Source organism: Aquarana catesbeiana, linkage group LG04, assembly GCF_042186555.1.
Source record: "Aquarana catesbeiana isolate 2022-GZ linkage group LG04, ASM4218655v1, whole genome shotgun sequence".
In the NCBI taxonomy this organism is placed as follows: domain Eukaryota; kingdom Metazoa; phylum Chordata; class Amphibia; order Anura; family Ranidae; genus Aquarana; species Aquarana catesbeiana.
This window is the reverse complement of record NC_133327.1, coordinates 512056243-512081732: the sequence shown is the minus strand read 5'-3', so window position 1 is coordinate 512081732 and position 25490 is coordinate 512056243. Positions and strand designations below refer to the sequence as shown.

General features: G+C 43.9%; 1 protein-coding gene across 5 annotated transcripts in view; it reads left to right on the top strand.

The window, feature by feature from the left end:
* Nucleotides 1–25490, top strand: part of BIRC6 (baculoviral IAP repeat containing 6) — a 709573-nt gene that overhangs the window by 47928 nt on the left and 636155 nt on the right. For all 5 annotated transcript variants that reach the window (XM_073627731.1, XM_073627734.1, XM_073627732.1 and 2 more), the window contains exon 2: nt 13181–13362. In XM_073627731.1, the coding sequence (XP_073483832.1) occupies nt 13181–13362 (182 nt within the window). The remainder of the gene's footprint in view (nt 1–13180; nt 13363–25490) is intronic.

The window sequence follows — 25490 nt, the reverse complement described above, 5'->3', positions numbered from 1 at the left end:
TTTAAAGCCTTTACAGGTTACCATTTTAGATTTACAGAGGAGATCTACTGCTAAAATTACTGCCCCCCGATCTGACCTTCGCGGTGATACCTCGCATGCATGGTGCAATTGCTGTTTACATATGAAGCCAGACCGACGCTTGCGTTCGCCTCTGAGCGGAGGGGGGGGTTGCTCTTTGACCCCAGATCTCATATTTAAGAGGTCCTGTCATGCTTTTTTTTCTATTACAAGGGATGTTTACATTCCTTGTAACAGGAATAAAAGTGACCCAATTTATTTTTAAAAGAACAGTGTAAAAAAAAGGAATAAAAGGTAAAATAATAAAAAAAAAAATTTTTAAACGCGCCTTGTCCCGCCGAGCTCGCATGCAGAAGCGAGCGCATACGTGGGTAGCGCCCGCATATGAAAACTGTGTTTAAACCACACGTGAGGTATTGCAATCTGTTTTGCACTCCTGTGACCCGTTTTCAGCAGAGATCGGTCTGAAGTCCACTCTCTGCTAACGTCATTGGAATTGGTCTAGGCACTGCGTCATCACAAAAATGAAGTCTGGATCTGCCAGGTGCCTGAACTAATGCCTGTCTCAGCCACTCGGCGAGCCGCTGAGAGCCTGAGACGGCGACTCCCTGCCCCTCCACAGCTCAGCGCTCCAGTGAGGGTGGAGGAGCAGAGAGGAGAGCTGCTGATTGACAGTCAGCAGCTCTCCTCTCGGGGATCTGTGAGAACTGAGCCATCAGCAGTGTTCGGTGGCTCGGCTCTCAGTGTAGAGACGCTGGGGGACAGATACAGCGGTCTGATGCTGCATCCACCTAGGTAAGTGTAAAATGGGGGGGGGGGGGATACTTATTTTTAATGTTGCACAAGTATATTTTGATGTGTGGGTTTTTGGGAGTATTCCACCTATAAAGTCCTTTTTGCATCTACCAAGCTTTTTAGGTTTATATGGGCTAAACTTTGAATACTTCCTGAATGTTTGTGCCAAGTGCACTGGTAATGTGAAATCATCTGTCCAAGTATTACAGGTTTTGACTGGAAGGGGTGACATAATCCTTCAGAATTGGCATTCAAAGTGAATTTTTAAAATACTCTTAGACAATTGTAGTTTGTAATGTCTTGCTTGTGTCTGCTATTGTAGGCTCTTTAAAGAAAAGCAGTGCTTCATTTTCAAACAAATTATATTTATGAACTTATTTCGAGCAAACTGCAAAGCTGATGTCTTTAAAATTGACACGTGTAAAAATGACACGTGTTAACCACCTGCTCTCAATTAACCACAGGCCAATTCTGACATTTCTCACATACATGTAAAAATCTGCTGTTTTTTTTTTTTTTTTCCCCAAGAAAATGACTTGGATTCCCCAAACTTTTCATATATATTTTTTTTTGCAGACTCCCTGGAGAATAAAATGGTTATTGCATGTTTATTTTTTTTCCTCACACTGTATTTGTGCATCCATTTTCAAAACACACATTTCGAGGAAATATTTTAATGAATTGGTAAACACAATATAATACCCACTTTTTTTTTTTTCACTGTGTTAGGAAGTTCCCACACTGCTCATGATTTCGCAAGGGAATTTGTTCATCCCTTGTGATATATTTTAATGAAGTTGATCCCCCCCCAAAAAAGTTTTAAAGTACCCCTTTCTCCCCGTTGGCACATGCGCAAATGAGAACCCACCGTGATCAATAATGCTAGCGCCCAAGCTTCTGTGTAATTCTAAACTGTTAACCTGTATAGGCTTTTAAAGTGTTGCCTATGAATAATTTAATGTACCATAGTCTGCCATTCCATGAGTGTGTGCAATTTTAAAGTGTGACAACTTTGGTATCTATTTGCTTTGCACAACATAATTTATATTTTGCTAGTATTATGATGTTTGCACTAAAAAGCATTTAAAGCGGAGTGCTGCTTAATTTTTTTTTTTTTTTTTTTTTTTTTAAGACAGTAGCTACAAATACTGCAGCTGCTGATTTTTAATAATCGGACACTTACCTGTCCCAGGGTCCAGCGATGCGGGGGTAGCCCCGCTCATCTCCTCCTTCTCTCTGCCACGCCGGCATTGTAACTGGGCGCCCGGCTGTGGCTTTACAGCCGGGCACCCACTGCGTGGGCGCGAGCCTGGCCAGGCAATCATCTGGGACCTGTGACGTGTCCCAGATTGCCGAGAGGGAGGGGAGAGAGGTGATCTCCCTTCCGAGGCGCCGGGAGGAAGTGGGAGCTGGAACCCTCTAAAAAGAACCCCCCCATATATATACTTTAAATTTCAGATTTTTATATACAGCGGGTAAAATAAATATTAACTTCACACCTGGCCACTGTACATAAATGGCCGGCTGGGCCTTTTCTCGTTCGGCATGGATATTCTGGAACGTCCCTCAGAATGAGTGCCCGCAGCACGGCCCCGAAGCTGTGCTGCGACTCGATCCTGTGACGGGATCAGGATATGGGTGCTGTGATAGGCCCTCTTGATCACGAGACGGCTGTGTCCGAACTAGTGGTGCACTGAAATTTCGACCGAAAGAAAAAAGTGCCAATTAATGGAGCTGAAAAAGGGACGGGCCATCCTGCCGGGTGCCGCACATGTATTATCCCCACGTGTCCCTCCTGCAGTTCTCACGAGTGTCATGAGAGGCAGCCTCCCCAGTGCCTAGTAGCGAGATCTCACACTGTGTCAGATCTGAATCGCCATGCAGCCACTGTAACGATGTCCCGCCTCCTAGATGCCTCTTGATAGCCGGCACACTGATCCAACGCTAGGAGTTATTGTACAGTGTGTCCTAGGAGGTGGCTGCACGGTGATTCAGATCCAGCTCTGATACACAGCGTGACATCGCATTACCAGGCACTGGTAGGCTGTACATGATGGGCACCGGCTTGCTGCATTTCATGGACAAAGGCAGAATGTACATGATGGGCACAGGCACTGGTGAGGCTACATGACAGGGAGGCTGCTGCATCTGACTGGTAGGCTGCATCTGACAGGCACTCGGGAAGCTGCATTGATCTTTTGCATCATGTCTGCAGTCTCTGACATCTGTATCATGTCTGCTAGAGGTGCACCGAATGGTAATTTTGCTAATACTATTAGCAGTGAGTTTAAGTAGGAAATTGCAGACACACGTGGGGTATCGCTGCAAACGTAAGAGCGAGAGCAATAATTCTAGCACCAGACCTCCTGTGTAACTCTAAACTGGTAACAAATAAAGGCTTATAAAGCGTTGCCTATGGAGATTTTCAAATACTGAAGTTTGGTGCCATTTCACAAGTGTGCGCAATTTTAAAGCGTGATCTATTTGGTATCCATTTACCTGGTGCAAAACCATATTTTATATATTGCAAAAAATTCGGGTATTTTCTGTGCGTTGAGATTCAGTAAAATGCTTTTATGCGTTGGTGTGTATAATTGCGTTAGAAAAACTGCTGTGAAATACCGTGTGACATAAAAATGTGCAAAACCCATTTTTTTTTTTTCTTTTCTAGTGCCTCTGCTACAAAAATATATAATGTTTGGGGGTTCCAAGTAATTTTCTAGCAAAAATATATTTTTTTTTTTTTTTTTTTTCAATATTTTTATTAAATTATTGAATGTATAACAAGCAATGGTACATAGATACATGGTACAATAAAAAGCCAAAAATGCTAGATGGATGGGCGCACAGAGCTACACCAGGTACATTATCACAGTATTCAACAATAGCAGATCATTAGGTATAGTAGAGGTAAAGTTACCTTCCCTGAAGAGGGTTGTGCTTGGTGTAATTTACAGGGCTCGGGCAACTATTTTACACAGTCAAGTTGTCTAAGTACACTGAGTGGAACACACCAATCTTCCTATCTAGTTTGCAGCCTATTGCAAGCTGGTAAGGAGATTGCTGTCGCCGGACAGTCCCTTCACCCCAGGGGATCATACTGTGGAGATGGCTGACCGGGGCAACCCCATCTAGTAAAATTACATGGCTGGTCTGAAGATGGAAGCATATTTGCTCAGGCCTGCTCAAAATGTTGCTTTCATGCATGGGTACCATATTGAGTACCGTAGTCCTGGACACATACCCGCTATTTGCTATTGTGCGGTTGAATCAAGCTGTCTTAAACAATAACTTAACGTAATGTAAAGTAAGAGCGTGAATGGACTGCAGTGGCCCACCGCCTTCAACTGGAAGTCAGTTGTGAGATATGTTCTTTCTCCACTGGAGGAAAGAGACGTATTGAAAAATGGGGGGGAAGAAAGTCGAGTATAAGCTTCAGAAGATGAGAAGGAGACGGGTAGAAGTAGAGAGAAGAGAAGAAGAGTAAAGCAAAGAATGCCACCTAGAGGGAGAAGAAGGAATCAGAGTTTTCTACATCTCTGGCATCAACGGTATACCCATGTATTTCGCCCAAGGTTCCCAAATGGACTTGAATTTGTGGGTTTTGTCCAGCAACTTGCTGACCATTTTCTCCTGGGCCATGATCCAGGAGATTTTATGTTTCATTTCAGCTAGCGGTACTGTGTGGCCCTTCCAATTTCTGGCAATGGTGATTCTGGCACCCAAGAGCATATAAAAGATCAGGGATTGTGTGTGTGTCTGGGAATATTTTCTACCCGAACGTTGAGAAAAGCTATTTCTGGGACCTGTGGAACGGCTACTCCCGTGATCTTTCGCAATAAGTGGAAAAAGCTGTTCCAGAATTTCCAGATTCGAGGACATGTCCACCATATATGGAGTATAGATTCCAGATGGCCACAGCCCCTGAAGCACAGAGGGGATGAGTCTGGGAAAATTTTGGCCAGGGTGACTGGAACTCGATACCAACGTGTAATGATTTTAATGCTAGCCTCCATTAGAGAGGTGTTCATAATTCCTTTGAACGATCTGTGAAAGCCTCTGCACCATTTATCCAAGTCCCTTTCCCAAAGTCGGGCATAAAGCGGTTTGGAAGAGGAGCCGGCTAGGGAATTCTAGATAATGGAGACACGCCCCTTCTGATCCTTTACGTTGGCGCACCACAATTCATATGCTGTTAGTGTAGAGAGACCTGAATCCTTCGACCATTTTGATCTCAGGAAGTGAGTAATTTGAAGTCTGTATCTTTCGAAGTCGGGCATATCCAGTTTACTGACACAATACCCGACAGAGAGGGGTCCCGTGGAGTTAAGGAAGTGTCCAATCCTGTATAGGCCTTTGTTTAGCCACCATTTGAATGCTAATATGTTTTGACCAGGTGGAAATTCTGGGTTGTGGGAAAGTGGGCGAATAGGGGAAGTTAAAGCAGGATTTTTTTGTAGTCTATCCCAGAGGGACATCGAGTGAGAGAGGGTCGGGGCCAGTATCGCTGGTCTGAGGCGTGGAGCAGCCTAGAGCAAGTAGTCTGTCGTGTGATTCGGTGTCGCTTGTCTCTCCATCAGTAGCCAGTCGGGTTTAGGGCCCTTAGAGTAGGCCATGGAGATCTGTGCCAACTGAGCTGATTGGTAATACCACCAAATATTGGGTAGAGCTAGACCTCCCTGTGTTTTGAGTCTGTAAAGTGTTTCTTTGGAGCACCGTCTGCCTCTGGAGCCCCATATAAATTTCAGGATAGAGGACTGGAAACGGAGTAGTTGAGCTTTCTTGATTGGGATTGGTAGGGATCTAAAGAGGTATAGGAGGAGGGGAAGGAGGGTCATTTTAATGGAATTGACTCTATCTAGCCAGGACAGATCGTGTTTAGACCAAGCGGACATATCGGCTTCAAGTTTTTTGAACAGAGGGGGGTAGTTGTTGGAGAAAAGCAGGTCAAATCTAGGGGTGAGGTTAATTCCTAAATGGGGGATATATTTCGTGCTCCATGTGAAAGAGAAGGACGTTTGCAGGCGCTTGAGTAGGTCAGGCGAGACTGAAACATTCAGTGCAGCGGATTTGGAAACATTGACCCGAAGACCTGAGACTTCCCCACACTGCTCAAGTAGCTTCATAATGTTAGGGGTTGAGATGAGGGGCGATGTTACGAAGAGGAGAAGATCATCCATGAAAAGAGCACATTTGTGTTCGCGTGGGCCGCTTGCGACTCCTTTAATGTCGGGGTGACTGCGAATGGCAATTGCCAGGGATTCAATGGCAATTGCAAAAATTAAGGGCGACAACGGGCATCCTTGTCTGGTTCCTTTCTCTATTTTAAACATGTCAGAATATCTCCCCTGCATTCTTACTTGGGCACTAGGATTGTTATAAAGGGAATGTAGAGTGTTTAGGAATTTGGGGCCCAGTCCCCATCTTTCTAGGACTTTGAAAATATACGGCCAAGTGACCTTATCAAATGCTTTGCAAAGGTCAATGGAAAGTAGGAATCCTTCCTGACAGGGTCCCCTGTCCCATTGAGAGCCTAGGAGGGACACTGTCTATAGCCCTTCTCACCTGGTCAGGACCCTGTCTCCCAGGGATAAATCCTGCCTGATCTTTGTGGATGTAGTGGGCTATGAAGGAGGATAATCGGTTCACCAGAATTTTTGTTAGAAGTTTAAGATCATTGTTGATCAGGGAGATCGGTCGATAATTTTCAATTGCTGAGGGGTCTTTTCCTGGTTTGGGAATGACAGAGATGTATGCTAAGTTTGAGGGATTATCCAAGGGAGATCCTAATTGTAGGGAGTTAAAAAAAAAATCTGACCAGGTAAGGTGTAAGTATATCGGCAAATTTTTTTATAGTAGGTCACAGAGAAACCATCAGGGTCGGGGGCAGAGCCCTGTTTGAGGTTCTTGATGGTCTCCTTGATTCCCGAGGAGGTAATGGGACAGTCAAGAAGTTCAGTATGGTCCGTGGAAAGTTTGGGTAATTGAATTGAGTCGAGGAACTCGGTGAGATTGAGGGAAGAGATATTTTTATCTTCTTTGTAAAGGGAAGCATAGTAGTCTTGGAAGCATTCCATAATACGTTGTGGATTCTGTGTAAATGTGCCAGAATGTAAACGGATTTTGGGGAATGCCAACAGACGTGGTTTGGAGGCTAGTTTGGTTCCTATTTTATCTTTTTGGGAGTAAAACCTCACCCCTGACCAGCGAAGGTGTCTCTCAGCTTCAGTAGTGAGGGCCAGGTTGAGTTTTAATCTGGAGGTTTCTAGTTTTTGTAAAGAAGATTGGGTTTGTTCTCGTTTATTATGCTTACAGGCCACCTGGTATTCTTTAGTGAGCTTGTCTATTTCTGCCCGGTGTTCTTCTTTTTTTTTTTTTTTTTCCCTTTCATGACTAAGCCTATTTTTGAAATTTGGTGTTTACAAGTTAAAATCCATATTTTTTGCTAGAAAATTACTTAGAACCCCCAAACATTATATATATTTTTTTTAGCAGAGAATCTAGAGAATAAAATGGAGATTGTTGCAATATTTTATATCACACGGTATTTGTGCAGCGGTGTTTTAAACGCAAATTTTTGGAAAAGGGACACTTTCATGAATTTTAAAAAATCCAAACCGTAAAGTTACCCCAATTTTTTTTTGTATAATGTGAAAGATGTTACACCGAGTAAATAGATACCAAACATATCGCGCTTTATTATTGCATGCACTCGTGGAATGGCGACAAACTATGGTAGCTATGAATTTCCACAGGCGATGCTTTAAATTTTTTTTACAGTTACCAGGTTAAAGTTACAGAGGAGGTCTAGGGCTAGAATTATTGCTCTCGCTCTGACGATCGCGGCGATACCTCACATGTGTGATTTGAACACCGTTTACATATGCGGGTGCGGCTTCCGTATGCGTTTTCTTCGCTGTGCGAGCTCGCGGGGACGGGGGCGCTTTAAAAAAAAAAAAAAAAAAAAAATTTTATTTATTTTTATACTTCTAAATTGTGTTTAAAAAAAATTGTTTTTTTTTTTTTTTTACTTTTATTGCTGTCACAAGGAATGTAAATATCCCTTGTGACAGTAATAGGTGGTGACAGGTACTCTTTATGGAGGGATCGGGGGTCTAAAAGACCCCCGATCCCTCCTCTGCACTTCAAAGTATTCAGATCGCCGAAAACGGCGATTCTGAATACTGTGTGTATTTTAAAATTCGGCGCCATTGGCAGCCGAGTAAACAGGAAGTGACGTCATGACGTCGCTTCCGCGTTTACAATTAGAAGGCTGGAACGAAGCCATTAATGGCTTCGTTCCAGCCCGCCCCCAGCCGCTGGAGGCAGCCGATTGGACACCGGGCCTCCCGATCGCACGGGAGGCCTGGTAAGAGCGGCGGGAGGGGGGGGGGCATCCCCTCCCGCTCCTCCGGTATAACAGCCGAGCGGCTTTTAGCTGTATCAGTTGTTGTATACGGATAGCCGATCGCCCGATGTAAACAACGGTACCGGGATGATGCCTGCAGCTGCGGGCATCATCCCGGTATGACCCCCGAAAGCCGAGTACGCACATCTGCGTACGGTCGGCGGGAAGGGGTTAAACGTGATGACAATTGAATGATTTTGCCTCTTATTACAGCTTTGTGGGCTGCCCATAGTGTAGCCAGGGAAATTGCCTCTGTGTCATTGTAAAAATACAGATTTTTACTTGTAATCAAAAAGAGCCAGAAGAAGGCCTGGTCTTAAAGTGGATAATGACTGATGGGGCTACTTGGATGTTGTGCTTCTCTGTGGCCAGGCTGTGAATGTCTCGTGCATGTGGTATCGCCATACTCAGGATGAGTAGCAGAATGTGTTTTTGGGTGTAGTTTCAAGTATGCCAATGCCTTGTTTGAGAAATAACTTGTTAACCACTTCCGGACGATATACGTCGGCACTTTGAAGAGGAATATTCTTCTCTCTTGCATGGCTGGCTGTCGAGTGAGGGGAAGATGGCCCAAACTCGGCTCCATAGCATTGACTGGCGGAAGCGACGATTTATTTTTTCAAGTGACGTGTTTTTTTTTTTTTTTTTGTTTTTTTTTTTTTGTTTGGTGTAAATATGAGATCTGAGGTCTTTTTGACACCAGATCTCATATTTAAGAGGTCCTGTCATGCTTTTTTTTCTATTATAAGTGATGTTTACATTCCTTGTAATAGGAAATAAAGTGCCCCAAAAAATGTTTTTTAAAAGGACCGTGTCAAAATGAAAAGCAAAATAAAAAGGAAATTGAAAGCACCCTGTCGCGCCTAGCTTAGGTGCAGAAGCGAACGCATACGTGAGTAGTGCCCGCATATGAAAACAGTGTTCAAACCATACATGTGAAGTGTTGCCACGATCGTTAGAGTGTGAGCAATAAATCTAGCCCTAGACCTCCTCTGTAACTCAAAACTGGTATCGCTGTACCCAAATAAAATTGATGCCCTTTTTTTTCCCCTCATATAGAGCTTTCTTTTGGTGGTATTTGCTTACCCCTGAGGTTTTTAGGTTTTTATTTTTTGTGCTATAAACGCAAAATGTGACAATTTTGAAAAAAAAAATGGGATAGATTTATGGACTTATTATTTTTTTTTTTTTTTACTAGTAATGGCGGCGATCAGCAGTTTTTAGCGGGACTGCGGCTGACAATCTTACACTTTTTGGGGACCAATGACACCAGTACAGTTATCAGTGCTAAAAAAAAAAAAAAAAATTGCACTCGCTGTATAAATGACACTGACAACTGTATGGGGGATGGACTGACTGGAGGAAGAGATATCTCTGTTCTTTGATTAGCAGGAGCACAAGATCTCTCTCTCCCTCTGTGACAGAACAGTGGCCTGTCTTGTTGACATAGGCAGACCGCCGTTCTGCCTCTACTACGAACGATTGGTGGGTCCCGGTGGCCATCGAAGATGACGGACCCGCTGATTGGGCATGCGTGTGCCCCAGAGCCAAAAATAGGGATCATGTACGGGTACGTGATTTTGCACTTAAGGGGCACCCTGCCGCAGTGCTTGTGACCATGGCGGTGTGTGGAAACGCATCAGCCCTTGTATCGTTTTACATTTGGTCTCTTCTGACCAGGCTATATGCTTCTTTTTTTTTTTTTTTTTTTTTTTTTTTTAGCGTGCATATAGGCCATGGCGGTTGAGTGCATTACTTATTGTTTTCTTTGAAACAATTGTATCTAATCCCAGGTCTTTCTGAAGCTCTTAAGTGGTCCTTGGCTTTTGCACAACTCTTTTGATAATTGTTTTCACTCCCCTGTCAGAAATCTTGCGAGGAGCACCTGGTTGTGGTCATTTTATGGTGAGATTATGTTCTTTCCACTTCTGGATTATGGCCCCAACAGTGCTCGCTGGAACATTCAGAAGTTTAGAAATCCTTCTGTAACCAATGCCATCAGTATGTTTTGCAACATTAAGGCTGCAAAGGTCTTGAGAGAGCTCTGTGCTTTTACCCATCATGAGAGGTTTCTTGTGTGACACCTTGGTAATGAGACCTTTTTATAGGCCATCAGTTGAGACTGAACCAGCTGATATTAATTTGCATTGACAAGGGCCAGTATTGCTTTCTAATTACTCATAGCTTTCAGCTGATCTATCTTTCCATGCCTTTTTGTACCTTTTTCTTCATGAGTTCAATACGTTTTACCCTGTGTGGTTCCATTTTATTACACATAAGTTAACCACTTGCGTACCGGACCGCCCGCCGCAGTTTTACGACGGCTGTTTGAAGGAGGATATCATTGTTATGGCAGCAGCTAGCTGCCATAACCCCGGTATCCTCCTCAGCGGGCGGTCCGCTACAGGATAAAAGTGGTCTCTGCGGCTGATTCACCGCAAGATCACTTTTATAGGTGGCGGGCGAGGCCTCCCCCGCCGTGGGGGGGGGGGGGGGGGGGGGCATTAACACACATTGTGGGGATGTACCTGTATGGCCTTTTGCCCACCCGTGCCATTCTGCCGACTTATATCGTCAGTCAGGAAGTGGTTAAAATGATTTTTTTTAATTTATTTTTTATGTATTTATTTTTTAAACCACAATCATGGTTTTGCACAGAGTAGCCTTGATTTGTCTCTTCTTGGGTCCCCACCTACGCTTCTTGCTGCTTCTGCCTTCAGAGTGCCTCAATAGCAAGGTAAAAACAACTTCTGCCTTTAGAACCACTCACTTCCTGCCCAGGACTAAATGTCCCATGAGGCATTGCTCTTCAAATATTTACATTCACAAGCTCTCAGGCACTTACTGACATGTATGGAGATTGTACTGAGCTGTATGTGTGCCTCACTGTATTCCTGATATGTAAACAAATCTGGAATCCTATATGCAGGCCAACTAATCGGCTGACTAAATAATAGATTATTGAAAATAGTTAACAGCTATTTTCATAATCGATTAGTTGTTGATTAATTGATTCGTTGTTTCGGCCCTAGTGTTTTTTGACCCCAACTGCTCACCCTTAAACTGGCATGGTGTCAGGAAAATTTGTCAGTCAAGTAACTTATACTGATAGTAGAGGATTGAGGCAGCAGACAGAAATTACTTTTCTTGCTCAAGATTGAGACTTGCACACACTATAGAGGGATGTGCTTTGTTCATATTTCACGTCAGAGGTTTACAACCACTTTAAGTACTTTATTATATTGATGTTTTATAAACAAACTTGTAGCCACTGCCAAGGAGGTTTTTTTATTACAACCGGACTTATTAACGTAAGGAAAAAACAGGGAGGGGGAGGCGCCGACCTGAGTGTAGTATTAAAATGATGACTTTAATAGGATAAGATTCAAAACACTTCAAGATGATAGAAAATGCATGCTCATCAAAGTAAAGTGCAGTCCTGACATTCCACATGGCTCTGTGGGTCCCACCGCTGTTCCGGATAGCTGGAAAGGATCGAGCAGCTGGCTGGAATGGATCAGTGTTTCTCCAGGAGCAAACTAACCAGGAAGCTGACCAGCCTGGACCGTAGAATAGAAAGTGATGTCACCGGCATCTGATTGGACCAAGGCAGGGCTGGAATCTTGTCAATCAGGGCTGCAGTGGTGAAAGGCTACGCGCTCGGTGCTGACTGCTCCTTCTAGAGGCCAAAAGACGACCTCTAGAAGGAGCCTTCTATTGAGTGTGGAGCTTCCTGGTTCCTTTGCTCCTGGAGAAGCTGCTCAAGCCTTTCCAGCTATCAGGAACCGCGGTGGGACCTACAGAGCCATGTGGAATTCCAGGACTGCACTTTACTTTGAGCATGCATCTTCTATCATCTTTAAGTGTTTTTAATCTTATCCTATTAACCTCCCTGGCGGTTTTCCCGAGTGTGGCTCGGGGTTAAAATTCAGGACCATTAGCGGTAACCCCGAGCCACACTCGGGATCGCATTGCAGGATCCTGGGGCGGCGTTACTTACCTTGTCCCCGGGATCCTGCGATGTCCCCCGCAGTGTCCGAGGGCTCCGTCCTCCGAAGCCTCTCCGTGCCAGGCTCTGTTCCCTGCGAGCGGCGTGACGCAGGGGGCGGAGCCTGGCGGCAAATTAAAAAAAAAGTAAAAATCATAACACATACAGTACTGTAATCTTACAGATTACAGTACTGTATGAAATGATTTCACATCCCTTTTGTCCCCAGTGCTTTGGCCCATGCCCTGCATGCAGTTTTACATGATATACACTGTTCTTTCTGCCTGGAAACTGGAGATTGTCCATAGCAACCAAAAAGTGTCCCTTTACGTCAAAAGTGGCTTTAGACCAGCTAGAAAACAGCGATAGTAAATTAGAACACTTGCAGAATTGAGCGATAGTGAATTGTGGGGAAATTTATTTTATTACTATTTTTTTAATTTTTTTTTAATTATTTATTTTTATTTATTATATTATAATTTATGTTTTTGTGTTTCAAACTTTATCATACCCGGGATATCTACTAGACTCTTGTTTGGACAGATTTACGTGTGTTATTGTTAAGATTTACAGACCTACAATATAAAAGGCCAAATTTCCATGCAAAATAGTTGTACCGCTTTCAGCACCTAAAATCCGAAATAATCATACTGCCAGGGAGGTTAAAGTCATCATTTTAATACTACACTCAGGTCGGCGCCTCCCTCTCCCTGTTATTTTTATTTACATGTCTTGCAGAGTTCTGGACACGCTCTGAAGGATGGCTGCCTTCCTTTTTAACCCTTCACACCCCTTTCTTTTCCAATTACCCAACCTATGGCTATATCACCATCCAGCTATTACAGCCGCAGACTATATCCCTAAGGATTACTCCATCTGGAGCGCCAGATAAACACTGACTATACTGCGGACTTATTATCGTGTGTGCAATTTTGTGACTAACGCTTTTTTTTTTTTTTTTTTTTTCATAGCAAAGCCTGGTGGACGGTTGAAATGCCAATATTTCCCAACTGTAGATAAAGTTATATTTGTGGATGATTATGCAGTGGGCTGTCGGAAAGATTTAAATGGTATTTTATTACTAGACACGGCACTTCAAACTCCAGTCGGTAAACCAGATGATGTGGTCCAGCTTGAATTGCCAGTTACAGAGGTAAGTGTGTTTTTACTTCACATTTTGCACCATAATATTTAAATATGGATAAAAAATACAGCTCTCGCAACACACAATATAAGTGAAATAAAAAAAAAAGTCCAAATAAAAATCGAAATAAATGCAACTAAAGTGTTAGCCCACAATGAAGTAGGTGAAAAAAATGCTTCACAAACTTGCAGGAGTACAGTGACACCCCCTTTTGCATCCCCACTCACCAGAACTGGACGACCCCTAGCTTTGTAGTCCAGGGGTCACTTCAGGCTAGCAAATGGTATCCCACCCACGTGGATTGGTGTCAAAACATCAGATGATGGATCGGTGTAAACATCAGATGATAGATTTCCAATAGGAGGCTCTCAACATGCATTTCGCCCTCCCTCAGGGCATCACCAAGGACCCTGTGCATTCACATAATTTCCTGGTTCGATTGATGTCACTTCCGGTCTGTGGAATGCATGCTATGAACTGCTGCTTCCTGTATCTACAGCTCTATATCCTTTCCTGTAAACAGTCTTTTTGTAAGTACTGATCCCTATGCGCATTAAATCAACTTTTATAACAGTACTTCACTATTAGTCCATCCTCTTCATTTCTGGGTGCCTGTATATCCTGTTGAGAGCCTCCTATTGGAAATCTATCATCTGATTACACCGATCCATCATCTGATGTTTTGACACCAATCCACGTGTGTGGGATACCATTTACAAGCCTGAAGTGACCCCTGGACTGCAAAGCTGGGGGTCGTCCTGGTGAGTGGGGATGCAAAAGGGGGGGTCACTGTACTCCTGCAAGTTTGTGAAGCATTTTTTGCACCTACTTCATTGTGGACTAACACTTCAGTTGCATTTATTTGGATTTTTATTTGGACTTTTTTGTTGATTTCACTTATATTGTGTGTTGCGAGCGCTGTATTTTTTTGTATCCACATTTATCCAAGTGAGTAGCACCTTGTCTACAGCAGCTGCATTTCATTATCACTTCGTTTCCAGCAGCGCGAGTTTATATTTAGTAAAATATTTTCACATAATATTTAAATAACTGTACCTTTTGCAAAGTTTTGGTTTTACCCTGGGCTCACACTAGTGCGATGCGGGAACCAGCGTGATTCAAGCGCCGGTTCCTGCATCGCTCCTCTCCCACAGGCAGTTCACACTGCCTTGTGTGAACCGCTGCGGGTGTCATTAACACCCCCAATTTAGTTCACAGATCGCAGTGCGAACTGTGAACTCGCACAGGAAACGGATCGCATAGGTGAGAACACCCATGCGGTCCGATTCTAGTGCGGGGGAAAAAACAAGTCCCTGTACTATTTTTAGTGTGACTCCAATGTGAGTTCAGCCATACAACTGTATGGCTGAACTCGCATTGCTAAGACATCGCAGTGATCGCCACCTGCGATGCCGGTGTGAATCGCATGCGATTTATGAGATTGCGCTAGTGCGAACCCAGGCTTAAAGTCTAATCAGCTTTTTTTTTTTTTTTTGTTTGTTTTTTTTTTCCCTTTTTTTAACGTAAATATAGTGCCGCATAGCTTATTTTGGGACCTTTTGCAGGTGTCCTACAGGCTATGTATGTAAAAGTGTTTCAAAAACTGTCTCTAAAGGCATTTTAAATTGAAGAGAGCAGAAATGGCTCTGCCCCCAGAGAACAGTCTCAGCCCCCAAGAAAATGACTACATCGCCCTTCCCTTCTTTCTTCTTCTTTCATGTGGGGAGTTGAGTTCATGATGACCACTGTAGTGGGAAGAGATGTGTATCTGGCCAGCTTTGACAGCAGATGTTATGTTGGCTTTTTTTTTTTCCTATAAATGCAGAAAACCGTAATCTGTACTTAAAACCTCTGGTATGAGGTTTGGTTCCCCCCGACGTTTTACATGCTTGGCTTCCTTTAAGGATAAGTTCACCTTTTATTTAAAATAAATGCACATTCTTTGCAAATTTTTCTTAGCTCGTAAAGCATTGCACCCGTGATCGGTGGATCACGGGTGCAATGTCAGGATCCTGCAGACTGTTCGTGTAGCATTCGTAAACATCCAAGATACTGCATATTTCCATTACCCACCTCAGCAGCACCTTTTGTAATTTCGCTGTAGGAGACCAACCTTTCCAGTATATCACACTGCCATTTGGTGCCTCCTCTACTCTGATGGTTCACTAAAGTACTTACACCCCTTCCTGTCCCCTTGAGAATTCAGGACATCCAGATCATTGTTTCTCAACCTTTTTTTTCACTCAAGGCATCCTTTTAACATTATGAACAGTCTTGAGGCACCCCATTCTAAAATGTATAAAAACTATTTTCCTTTTCCCCCCTCACCTTCCAGGACAGCTACTTGAGAGATGATTGGCTCTGCCCTCTACAGGAAACACAAATCAGATGCAATTTAAAAGGCCCCTCCCTTTCCTCTGACCCTCAGTTGTTTTGTGTTTCCAGAACCTCCAGGAGCACCGACACGTTTTTTGTTTTCTTAAGGTCTGGTAACTGTGGTTGGTGGACCCCCCTTCTCTGGTTTCATCCAGGACTAGTTGTGGCCAAGTCCTGGATGATAGTCTGTACCAGAAGGGTTCCCTATTTCTAAGGGTTACTTGTCTATGTGAGTGGTGGCAACTCCCTTCCTTTTTGCCCCAGCGCTGCTGTGTGGAACTGTGTCCTCCTCCTAAATGCTTCATTTCGGTGTACCAAGATAGCGTCAGGAGGACTTCCGGTGACGTGGCAAGATGGCGCCGGAACCGGAAGTCACATGACGCACTTCTGGACGCTGAGTTTTTTAAAGGAGCATGGCGTGGAGACACTGAGGACATGCTGCAGGGGTATAGTGTGCTAAAAACGCCATTCTAAGTGCAGTTTTTCAGTACAGCAGCAGTCTTCTTTACGGCCGTTCTCTGCTTGCTTCATGGAGCTTGAGGACAGGTCTGAGGATGGAGCATCCGCTCGGATTGAACCAGCGGCAGCATCCGGGTCCCATACTGCCCCCAAGGTAAGCCCTTGTCTGTGGATAGTCTACAGCAAGGGACTTTTTTGTATAGAACCTTTTTATTTATGGTCCTTGTTTCTGCTTTTTTTTTTTTTTTTTTTTTTTTTGCCAAACCGGTGAAGAAGAAATGTGGGAAATGTAGGGCCAAGCTTTCTGATAGTTATAAAAAGCTATTTTACTGTTGGTTTTGTTCAGTGGCCCAAGAAAGGGTCCAAAGCATCTAAACGTGCTATTGCTAGGTGTATTAGGGGAGCTATCTGTGAGGCATATAAAGCGTCAGATCGCACCCCTCCTTCTAGAATTGGGGCCCATTCAACGAGATCCATGGCCACATCATGGGCAGAAACAGCGGCGGCTTCATGGGAAGAAATCTCTAAAGCTGCCGTCTGGTTGTCCTCTCATGCATTTGTCAAGCATTATAGAGTTCAGATGCTTTCCAGCCAGGACTTTACCTTTGGTAGGAAAGTGCTTCAGGCTGTCGTCCCTCCCTAAGGTATAAAATCTTGCTTATGCTCTCAAGTAGCTGTCCTGGAAGGTGAGGAGGGAAAACACCTGTTAGACTTACCGGTAACGGTATTTCCAGGAACCTTCCAGGACAGCGTCTATATTCCCACCCTATTCTATTTTTGCACTGGTCGACCATGTTTACCTGGTGGTGGTGTGTTTTATGGTTTCTGTTTTTTTCCTCTGCCGAGTGCACCTTTGGTGGAGGTTACTTAATCTTCTAAACAACTGAGGGTCAGAGGAAAGGGAGGGGCCTTTTAAATTGTATCTGATTTGTGTTTCCTGTAGAGGGCGGAGCCAATCATCTCTCAAGTAGCTGTCCTGGAAGGTTCCTGGAAATACCGTTACCGGTAAGTCTAATAGGGTTTTTTTTTTTTTTTTATATATATTCACTTTTTCTTTATTGGGACAAATTTCAACATACAACACAGAAAAACACATTGCACGATTTATCTATATAAATCTTTTCATTAACCACCGAGCCTCTTCCCGTGATCATCCCGTGATGTTTCTTATCGTACATCACGGGATACAGAGCCATAGTAGTTACTATGTGGGTTATAGGCCACCTTCAGGTGATGGACGGGAGTGCCCTAAGGCAAAAAGTACACTCCCTATATAACCCCTCCCACTATTGGGAGTACCTCAGTTTTTTCGCCAGTGTCTAAGGTGTTGGTCACGAGTAAAGATGTGCTGTGCTGAGCTCCACTGGAGCAATCCTTGCTGGGGCTAGCCTTGCTTGCTGGACCCATCCCAAGTGTCTTTTTGGCTGAATTGAATGGTACCCGGGCCTCGTATCCGAAGAGACGAGGTTTTGCCTAAAAAGCTTCTCTTTTTAGAGAGCTGGACCCCAAGATCCAGTACTTTTTGGTATTAAGGCCATAAAGTTTTACTGGCTGGGGTGCTATTACAGGTCCAGGATTGTGGGTTTCCTCAAAGATCCCCAGCTCCTGAAGGTTTAACGGAACCCACTGTGAAGGGTGAAGTTTGGGTCTGTTGGTTTACCACAGAAAACCCTGCGGCGGGATAGGTAACCGGCGTTTTCCCAGAAATTTTTTAAAATTTTCTTATGATTGTCTCCTTTAATTTAGTAAATGCGGTCATGCCTATGTGTCACCACTGGGGGCTGTATTGAGCACTTACCGTCTCATGCTTCTCAGAGAGCCCACGTTGTGTCCAGGAAGCAGCAGCTCTTCTTCCGGCCAAGCAGCAGACCTCCGGTAAGTCTGGGGGGTTCCCTCTCCCCACCAAACGCTCCCTTATGCAGTCCCCCCCCCCCCCTCTCTTCTCAGGGAAAGAGCGCTTGACGGCTTCCAGACCCTCCCTCGCCATTCCTCCTTTGGGGAGGCGACACTGTGGGCGGGGCTTAGTGCGGCGTTGGCATCCTCCAACGTCCAGCGCGGGAGGTATGTTTTAAAAGGCACCATTTTGTGCTTTTACATGCTGCAGGAGGGGCACAAGAGCAAAGGTGGCATATAAGAGGTTTGGTGACACAGGCATTCCTTTTTGACACGTTTACTACTGCATCAGGCTGAGCATTAATAGCAGCGTCATGGCTGGACTATTGCTCAAGCAGTGGATGCATTCCTTCTGGTAGTACCTCTGCTTTGTGCATCGGGCTATGGTCGGAAGAGGGGTGAAAAACACATCAAAGGGCTCTAAAAGGACTGTTAATCACACGGAAGCCTAGAAACATCGCAAAAAAGATGGCATCCTCCCCTGAGAGTAATATGGCTGGACAGAGTGAGCCATCAGGAGGGGCAATTGTTGCAGCTGGTCCTAACACTGCAGCCCCTGTGTATATTACTAAGGAGGCTTTTTCTTCAACCATTTTAAGCTTGGAGCAAAAAATTGATGCTTTAATTGCATCCCAGAGTGGGACTAAGCGCAGCAGTTCCCCGTCCATTGCTCAGGACCCTCTTGCTGAGGAACAAGGAGCAAAAGATTATGAATTTCTTTCAAAAGACCAGGAAGAGGCTGAAGCCTCCTGTTCCCGAAGAACCTGATGCAGAAGTATCAGGTTCGCAGGAAAGATTGTTGGTACAGTCTCTCACTGAATTGGTCTGCTCCACATTTTTACTGCCAATAACGCAGTCGGTCGATGAGCCCACTTCTGGTTTGGGTTCTCTAAAGCCTCCCCAATCTGTTCATTCTTTTCCTATCCATTCATGGCTAAGGAAGCTAATGTATTCTGAGTGGGAGCACCCAGATAAAGTTTTTTTCCTCCGAAAAAGTTTTTAATACTTTATCCTATGGAGGTAGAGTTTTATAAGAAATGGAGAATTCCAGTAATTGACGCTGCTATATCCTCTGTAAACAAAAACATGACTTGTCCAGTAGACAATTCTCATATGCTAAAGGATCCAACGGATAAGAAGTTGGAGTTCCTTTTTAAAAACTATGTTTCGCTGACAGGTTCAGTCGTTCAAACTGCACTGGCAGCAATCGGAGTATCTCAGTCCTTAAAGGACAAGTTCATAGAGGTACTCAAAGTTATTCCTGATCAGCAGGCCCAGGAGTTGGCTGGGATATCAGAAGCGTTGTGTTTTACAGTAGACGCTATGAAAGATTCTATTCTCCAGGCCTCACTGGTCATGCTAGGGCTGGTACATGTGCGTAGAGTCCTATGGCTGAAAAATTGGTCAGCCAAAGCGTCATGCAAAAAGCTCTTGGCCAGTTTTTCTTTAGATGGTGGACTTTTGTTTTGAGACGATCTGGTTAAGTATATCCAAAGAATTTCTAATGGGAATAGTTCTCTTTTACCGCTTAAGAAGAAGTTTAAGCATTTTTTTTTTTTTAAATGTGCTTCTCCAGTGCCAGGGGCAGCAGCCTCCAGGCAGTCACGACGGCCTCCACCATCAGGTTCAAGAAGTAAACCTCAGGGTCAGTCCCAGGGCCAAAAAAGGACCTGGGGGAAGAAACCCACAAAACAGAATACTAAAGCCTCCTTATGAAGGTGCGCCCCCTTCGCCTGAGTGGGGGGAAGGCTTCTACAGTTTTCAAGGGTCTGGCAGGAACAATGTCAAGACAGATGGGTGGCTTCCTCAATTTCTCTAGGTTACAAACTAGAGTTCCGAGAGTTCCCGTCTCTTTGTTTTCTCAGATCAAACATTCCCAAAGTTCCAGTGAAAAAGAAGTCTCTATTTCTAGCTTTGGATCATCTCTTGTCTCAAAGAGTGATATCGGTGGTCCCATTGGAAGAGCAAGGTTTGGGGTTTTATTCAAACCTGTTCACGGTTCCAAAACCAAACGGGGATGTCAGACCCATTTTAGATCTCAAAGATCTAAACCGGTTTTTGAATATCCGTTCTTTTCGCATGGAGTCAATCCGTTCAATGGTCTCCATCCTACAAGTGGGAGAATTTCTGCCGTCAATCGACATCAAGGATGCTTATCTACATGTGCCGTTTTTCCCCGCTTACCAGAAATTTCTATGCTTCGCGGTAGAAAATCTTCATATCCAGTTTGTAGCTCTGCCTTTCGGTCTAGCTACTGCACCTCGAGTGTTTACAAAAGTCCTGGCTCCTCCTTTAGCCAGGCTAGGGGCTCAAGGTATAAGGTATACTAGCCTACTTAGACTATCTACTCTTGATAGATCAATCGGTAGCTCGCTTAAACCAAACTTTGGTCACCACAGTCAGCTACCTGGAATACCTAGGTTGGATTCTCAACCTAAATCAGTCCTCCTTAAAACCATCAAGGAGATTGCAGTACTTGGGGCTTATCATAGATACAGCTCAGAAAAGGGTGTTTTTGCCCCAGGAAAGGGTCAGTTCCATAAAGGAACGGATTCAGTTTGGTCAAAGAATCCTTCTATTCCACTTTGCATTAAATTGTTGGGAAAGATGGTGGCTTCTTTCGAGGCTGTTCCTTATGTGCCTGCTGCAAAACAGTATCCTGTCAACTTGGAACAAGAAGGTCCAAGCTCTGGACTTCCCAATGCGTTTATCCCCCAATATGCCTCAGAGCCTCAATTGGTGGTTGATATCCAAGAATCTTCAAAAAGGGAAATCCTGTCTACCAGTTACCTGGAAGGTGGTAACAGATGCCAGCCTTCTGGGCTGGGGAGCAGTCCTGGAAGAAGCATCTGTCCATGGGAAATGGTCCAAATCAGAGATGACCTTGCCCATCAATTTTCTAGAGATTCAGGCAGTACGCCTGGCCCTGGAGGCCTGGACGTCCAGACTGTAGAATTGTCCTGTTCAGAATCTAAACTGACAGTGCCACAGCAGTGGCCTATATCAATCACCAAGGGGGCACGAGAAGTCGTGCCGCCCAGAAAGAGATGAATCATTTTCTTTCTTGGGCAGAAAACGACATTCCTTGCCTATCAGCAATTTTCATTCCAGGGATAGAGAATTGGCAGGCGGACTAATTGAGTCGCCAACAATTGTTCCCGGGAGAATGGTCCTTTCATCCTGACATCTTTCTGTCAATATGTCAAAAATGGGGCGTTCTGGACGTGGATCTGTTTGCGTTCAGGTTGAAGAACAAGATTGACAACTTTGAGTCAAGAACAAGGGATCCGATGGCATACGGAACAGATGCCTTGGTCTTTCCGTGGGATCGGTTTTCACTGATCTGTGCGTTCCCTCCTGTTCTGCTGCTTCCGCGTCTTCTTTGCAGGATCAAGCAAGAAGGGAAGGAGGTGATTCTGGTGGCCCAGGAGATCTTGGTTTGCCGAGATCATAAAGATGGCAGTTGGGGACCCTTGGACCCTACCCCTGTAACCAGACGTTCTTTTGCAAGGTCCAGCATACCATCCTACCTTACAAATGCTAAATTTAATGGTTTAGCTATTGAGACCCACATTCTAAAAGACCGTGGGCTGTCAGCTTCAGTAGTTTCTACTTTGGTTAATGCTAGGAATCTGGCCTCCAGAGTCCTATACTATAGAGTCTGAAAGGCATATGTCTCCTGGTGTGAATCCAGGGGTTGGCACCCCAGAAAATGTCATAGGTGGGATCCTTGAATTCCTACAGATGGTATTAGAAATGAAGCTGGCCTTAAGTACCATCGAGGGCCAGGTGTCGGGTTTATCTGTGTTTTTTTTTTTTTTTTCCAACGACCACTTGCTTCACACTCTCTGGTTCGTAACTTTATTCAGGGGGTAACGCGGATTAATCCCCCAGTTAAGTCTCCCCTGAACCCTTGGGACTTAAATTAAGTCCTGTCAGCTTTACAAAAACAGCCTTTTGAGACAATTTGAGATATTCCCTTGGTCCTCTTGACGAGGAAAATAATTTTCTTGGTTGCCATATCTTCTGCAAGAAGAGTATCAGAGTTGGCTGCTCTTTCTTGTAAAGAGCCATATTTGATTATTCATAAGGATAAGGTTGTATTGCGGCCTCATCCTAATTTCCTACTGAAGGTAGTGTCAGGTTTTCATTTAACAAGTTACAAGTTTACAAGTTAAAATCCGTATTTTTATATATATATATTTTTAGCAAAGACTCTAGAGAATAAAATGGAGATTTTTGCAATATTTTATATCATACGGTATTTGTGCAGCGGTGTTTTAAGCGCAAATTTTTGGGAAAAGGGACACTTTCATGAATTTAAAAAAATCCAAACAGTAAAGTTACCCCAATGTTTTTGTATAATGTGAAAGATGATGTTACGCCGAGTAAAAAGATACCAAACATGTTACGCTTTATAATTGCATGCACTCGTGGAATGGCGACAAACTACAGTACCTTTTTTTTAAATTTTTTTTTTTTACGGTTAGCAGGTTAGAGTTACAGAGGAGGTCTAGTGCTAAAATTATTGCTCTCGCTCTGACGATCGCGGCGATACCTCACATGTGTGATTTGAACACCGTTTACATATGCGGGCACGACTTCCATATGCGTTTTCTTTGCTGCGTGAGCTCGCAGTGACGGGGGCGCTTTAAAAAAAAATGTTTTTTTCTTATTTTATTTAATTTATATATTTATAAATTGTGTTTTAAAAAAAAAAAATGTTTTTTGATTACATTCCTTGTGACAGCAATAAGAGTAAACATCCCTTGTGAAAGTAATAGGTGGTGACAGGTACTCTTTATGGAGGGATCGGGGGTCTAAAAGACCCCCGATCCCTCCTTTTGCACTTTAAAGTATTCAGATCACCGAAAACGGCGATTCTGAATACTGTGTATTTTTTTTTTAAAACCGGTGACATTGGTAGCCGAGTAAACGGGAAGTGACGATGACGTCGCTTCTACTTTTACAATGAGAAGGCTGGAACGAAGCCGCCCATAGCTTTGTTCCAGCCGCCGGAGGCAGCCGATTGGTCACCGGGCCTCCCGATCGAACGGGAGGCCCGGTAAGAGCGGCGGGAGGCGGCAGGAGGGGGGGGGGGATGTCCCCTCCCGCTCCTCTGGTTGTTATATTCGGATAGCCGATTGTGGGCTCTAAACAACGGTACCGGGATGATGCCTGCAGCTGCGGGCATCATCCCGATATAACCTCCGAAATCCGAGTACGCACATCTGCGTACGCTTGGCGGGAAGGGGTTAAACCAGGATATTGTTCTGCCTTCATTTTTTCCAGAACCTCGTTTTGTGGCAGAAAAGTTACTACATTCTCTTGATGTGGTAAGAGCGGTGCTCAGATTTGTAAAACGGCTCTTTTGTTTGTATTGCCAGACGGTCCTAAAATAGGACAGGCAGCATTGACATCTACTATTTCTAAATGGATTCATCAAGTGGTTGTTCAAGCTTATGGTCTAAAAAGGAAAATTCCTCCTTTTCATATTAAAGCGCATTCCACCAGGGCTGTTAGTGCTTCTTGGGCGGTGCATCACCAAGCCTCCATGGCTCAGATCTGCAAGGCCGCAACTTTGTCTTTAGTCCATAGATTTACCAGATTCTATCCAGTAGATGTAAAAGGTCATAAGGATATCGCATTTGGGCGCAGTGTACTGCAGGCTGCAGTATAAGTCCTCTAGTCTTTTAGTGCCCTACTTTTGTTGTTGGAAAAAAAAATATATAATGTTTGGGGGGTTCCAAGTAATTTTCTAGCAAAAATAGGATTTTTATAACAGCTTACTTGTAAAATCCTTTTCTTTGAAGTACATCACAGGACACCGAGGTCCCTCCCTTCTTGGTTTACATGTGTTTAGCTTTGCTACAAAACTGAGGTACTCCCAGTAGTGGGAGGGGTTATATAGGGAGTGCACTTTTTGTCTTAGGGCGTGCCAGTGTCCATCACCTGAAGGTGGCCTATAACCCACATAGGAACTGCTATGTCTCTGTGTCCCATGATGTACTTCAAAGAAAAGGATTTTACAGGTAAGCTGTTATAAAAATCCTATTTTTGCTAGAAAATTACTTGGAACCCCCCAAACATTATACATTTTTTTTCTAACACCCTAGAGAATAAAATGGCGGTCATTGCAGTGTTTTCTGTTGCACCGTATTTGCGCAGCGGTCTTGCGAGCGCACTTTTTTGTGGAAAGAATACTTTTTTGAATTAAAAAAAAAAAAAGACAACAGTAAAGTTAGCCCCCCTTTTTTTTTTTTTTTTTTTAATATATCGTGAAATTAATACCAAACATGTCACGTTTCAAAATTGCGCCCGCTCGTGGAATGGCGACAAACTTTTACCCTTAATCTCCATAGGCAACGTTTAAAAAATTCTGCAGGTCGCATGTTTTGAGTTAGAGGTCTAGGGCTAGAATTATTGCTCTCGCTCTACCGATCGCGGCGGTACCTCACATGTGTGGTTTGAACACAGTTTTCATATGCGGGCGATACTCACGTATGCGTTCACTTCTGCACACAAGCTCGTTGGGACGGGGTGTGTTTAAAATATTTTTTTTTTTATTATTTTAGCTTTTTATTTTTTGTTTTTACACTGTCACTTTTATGCCTATTACAAGTAATGTAAACATCCCCTGTAATAGAAAAAAAAAAAGCCCCTCTTAAATATGAGATCTGGGGTCAAAAAGACCTCAGATCTCATATTTACACTACAAAAAAAAAATGGCCCTTTGAGTGCTATGGGCGGAAGTGATGTCAGACGTCACTTCTGCCCTGCATTGTTATGGAGATGGGTGGGGTCCATCTTCCCCTCACTCGTCTCCATGCCTAGCAAGGGTGAAGATCCGATCGTCTCCGCCGCTACCGACGGCTCCAGTAAGCGTCGGAGGGCACAGGAGTGTGGCGGGAGGTGGGGGGCGCCCCTCTACTGCTGCCGTTAAGTTATCTCGCAATGAATCCGCTGCAGAGACCACTTTTGTCTGAAACTGGACCGCTCACTGAAGAAGAGGATACTAAGGTTATGACCGCTAGCTGCTGCCATAACATTATCTCTCTTCAAACAGCCGACGTATAATGACGGTGGGTGATTCAGAAGTGGTTAACATACACCACACTAACCCCCCCACCCCGAGAAAACGCACCGGATCCTTGACCATGTCCTCTTCAAAAGAGAAAAAAGAAAAAAGCCCTCCCACTTGCCTACCCATAACCAAAACTCAATTTGTGCAAAACATTCAAAGTATAATTAAAAAGGGGGCTTTATAGTGCCCTATTACGTGTGTCAAACAACCAACAACACAAAAAAATAAAGAATAATAAAGTAAAAAGTGTAATTTCAAATTACTATTTTCATGTCCTATTATTATGTTTAGTGTTTTAATTCAATATAATCTCACTCTTTCATTT